This window comes from Triplophysa rosa, linkage group LG16 (assembly GCF_024868665.1).
Source record: "Triplophysa rosa linkage group LG16, Trosa_1v2, whole genome shotgun sequence".
NCBI lineage: Eukaryota > Metazoa > Chordata > Actinopteri > Cypriniformes > Nemacheilidae > Triplophysa > Triplophysa rosa.
Window position 1 is genome coordinate 5780079 of NC_079905.1, and position 3570 is coordinate 5783648.

The 3570-nt window shown below is 39.9% G+C and overlaps 1 protein-coding gene across 1 annotated transcript; it reads right to left on the minus strand.

Moving 5' to 3' along the window:
• Positions 1-3570, minus strand: trhrb (thyrotropin-releasing hormone receptor b). Its single transcript, XM_057354854.1, has 2 exons — positions 2472-3570; positions 1-2165 (listed from the first exon to the last, which is right to left on the minus strand). Exons 1-2 carry the CDS (start codon positions 3243-3245, stop codon positions 1737-1739), a joined length of 1203 nt encoding a protein of 400 aa, XP_057210837.1. The 5' UTR covers positions 3246-3570; the 3' UTR covers positions 1-1736.

Here is a 3570-nt window from a genome sequence, read left to right on the forward strand (position 1 = left end):
TTCATTTTATTTTTAACGAAACTTGAAAATATAACTCATATACAGTATATTATATTATATGGACATGTGTTTTTAAATGCTATGTTTTAACACAAATTCAATATTCACATCCAATATCATAATACCAATCTGATTTCATTATTAAGTAATACTGTACACTACATATTGAGGCTGATGACAAGCACTTACTGCACAATTACAAACAAGTTCAATCATTTCTACATGTCTTTGAGTTATGGAAAATAGCGGTATATCATCGTTTTGTCACTTATCAGATTGTGGTGGACCCCTAACTTTTCCTTAGAAAATGTTATTGCAAGCACACCTGCTTCTGAAACCTTTCCATTGTGTTCACAATTTTTAGATCAAAACATCTGTTAAACAAAAGACAGCTAATTCACAAAACATCGCTGAACTCATTGACACTGGACGACTGTCTAGCCATTAAAACACAACAGAGTACTTTTTTCTCATACTCGAGACACCAAAATGTTACATTTAAAAAGAACTGAAAATAATAATATACACTGTGACTTCAACTGTAGAGATACAGAAAACAAGCAAGATGTGACTTTTTTTCTTAACTTTTTCACAGATTCACTGAAAGATTTTCACATCTTTAAGAAATGCAGGTAATAATCTTACATTATTGTATCTCATTAATATGAATGTATTTTTAGTATTATTGTGTTTTGATGATAATAAAGTTTCTTAAATTGTTCTGAATTTAAGAGAAAAGTCTAACTATAGTAGAAACAATAAAGGGAAAGATATTGTTGGGATCGTGTGTGCACAATGATAACCCTAATTTTTGAAAGAAAACAATATTCCTGAGCAATATACAGCAATGACGTGTAAAATTCCTAGCTACACTGCTGCATTACAGTCAATAGTTTGCAGTTGTGTTTGGTGACAGTGGTGCATAAATTGCACACTGTAGATTTAAAAAGAGTCAAAGATCTTACATAAATAATAGTTGAAGCCATGCTTCTTTGTCAGCTCTCAATTTGTTTGTTCATCCATCGCTTATTTACAATCAATTTACACAAAAGCCGCTCCCTGATAGATTTGATCTGCCAGACAGATAAATTGTGCTTCAAGTTCCCTGTTCAAGTTGAGACGTTGTGTCCATTGAGACATTGTGTCCATTACCCTGATCCTCTTTGTTTCATTGTGTTTCGACTGAAAGCAATATACATTTCATAAATATGAATTATAATTTACAGCAGGCCTTGACGTAAACTATGGCACCCTCATTACATATTCCTGCAACTGTAAAATAAAGCAGGCTCAGCAGTTTTCTCATGGGGTCTGCACCCATCATTAATCACAATAGCGACCCTCAAAGATAGATTGACATTAATATGTACTTCACTTTTCCCTGAATTATGTATACAATACACTGTGCTTTTAATTAAGAAAAAGCAACAGTAAATGTGATGACATGCCAGCTTCACTACATCTCATCAGTTTCTACGGAACAGTTTGGCAAGCTATCAACATAGGACGACTCTGTAGTGAGCATGATTTTTTGAGCAGTAAGATTACCAAATCCCTGTTGAATGACTGCGTGCGTGCGTGCGTGCGTGCGTGCGTACAGGATTTAGCTTTAGGCTTGTGAGGGCCAAATTTCTTCACTAGCCTATATAGTGAAATATCATGACAACAAACTTGTTATATTGTCCCTCACTAGATAAAGGGCTCAAAAAGGTATATCTAGCATTGCGAGTGTGCCATTATAATCGCTGCTGACTGAACGTGTCTTTTGTGAACTCGCAGTTCTGCGCGTACAACTTCTTGTCTGAAAACAATTCCTCTGACGGCATCAGATCGTCTATATCGGTTGAAAAATGCCCCGTGCTCCCCACCGTCGAGGTTTCCTTGGCAACGCTATAGGTTAACGCGACGCTGTAGGCCGCCTTCTGCGCTTGCGCGTTGCGCCCGCAGCGGCAGAGCCTACGGAACGCGGCGCGGAACTTCTGCGACATTGCGTTGTATATGAGAGGGTTAATAGCGCTGTTGAGGTAGACACAGGTGCGACAGAAAAGCAGAAACCAGATGTCTAGATAAGCCTCCTGCAGGAAAGAGTTGACCACCACCAGTGTGCGGTATGGCATCCATAACACAGCAAACAGAATCACCACCACTGCCAACATCTTTGTGACCTTTTGTGAGGAAAACAACAAAAAAGTTGTGTTATGAAATGTATAATATGGGTGAATCGATATTGTAAAAATATGCTGACAAGAATCATTTGAAAGGCGCAGAGATCAGTATTTTCATGAAAGCCAATACAGTTCCCATTATACCCATTACATCCATTAGAAGTTTTAAATTCCTTCTTTTCTATTCAGTATGGATCGAAGGGTTAATAAATATGTACGCCATAGATAACAAAGATACATTTTGCAATGCAAATATAGCAATCTAGATGGAGAAAGTCTCTATAAAAGATGGTGTCGTGTGATCACCTGTCTTCTGGACGCAGCAGTTGTACTTGAGCATCGACTGGAGTTCTTTATGTTGTTCTTTTTCGCTCTGGTGAAGTTGTGGTGCCCATTTTTGTCCTCTTTGAGGTCGGACGGTAGCGGGTTGAGAAACAAAATTCTCGCAATGAGACCATACAAGACAGTGGCAAGAGTGAGTGGCAGAACAAAGAATATGCCAAAATCGAAAAAATATATCGGTAGGTAAAGATTTCTGGACACTTTGTAGGCGCACGTTACTATAGTCACATCCTTGTAGACCACCTGTTGGATGTCGGACAGGTAGAACCACATTACGCAGTAAAGCGACGTGAACACCCAAACTCCTAGAATAATTTTCTTCGCCCTGGAGAGCGTACATAAAAACTGCGCTTTGATCGGGTGACATATGGCTATGTATCGCTCTATGGTGAACGCTGTTATGGAACACGACGATGCGTTAATTCCGAGATATTGAAAATAGGTTATGCACAGGCACCCCAGGTGCCCAAAAATCCACGAACCGAATAAACTGTCCGCTATACTCGGTAGCCCCGCTGCGATCAGAACCATCAGGTCTGCGACCGCTAAACTCACGAGATAACCATTGGTGGGGGTCCGCATGTGCTTGGTGGTGAGGACCACCAGGATGACCATCACGTTTCCAACTATGCCAAGCGCGCATATTAGGAACACTATCAGGGCGCTGATCACCTTGTATTCGACGCTGCGGTCAGTCCAAGTTCCCAAAGTCTCGTTGGATACGGTGAAGTTCTCCATTCTCAAAAGGTCTCCAAAGTTCTTGAAAGATCACACTTAAGAGATTTGAAGTCCGTTAAGTTTACATTATTATGTTCGGTTCGTTCCACCAAGCTTCTGGATCACAACTTCACACGCTTGGTTCCCGTTATATCCCCCGCAGGTGTCTTAGTTCTTGTTCAGCGTCTGAAACTAATTAAAATTCATTTCGTGTTACATTCTATCGCATAATCGACAGGATCCAGCATTGTTTGTGCTTTCGCTATTAGAAAATTACACTGAAGACAAGTGTGCTCTGTGCTCTTGCTGTAGTTCAGGTGAGGGATCTGCGCATTGACGGATAGCG

Coding starts and splice junctions, on each gene's coding strand:
- trhrb (XM_057354854.1), bottom strand. CDS start 3,245: ATGGAGAACTTCACCGTATCCAACGAGACTTTGGGAACTTGGACTGAC. Junction 2,166..2,471: donor CTGCTGCGTCCAGAAGACAG/GTGATCACACGA, acceptor TCCTCACAAAAG/GTCACAAAGATGTTGGCAGT.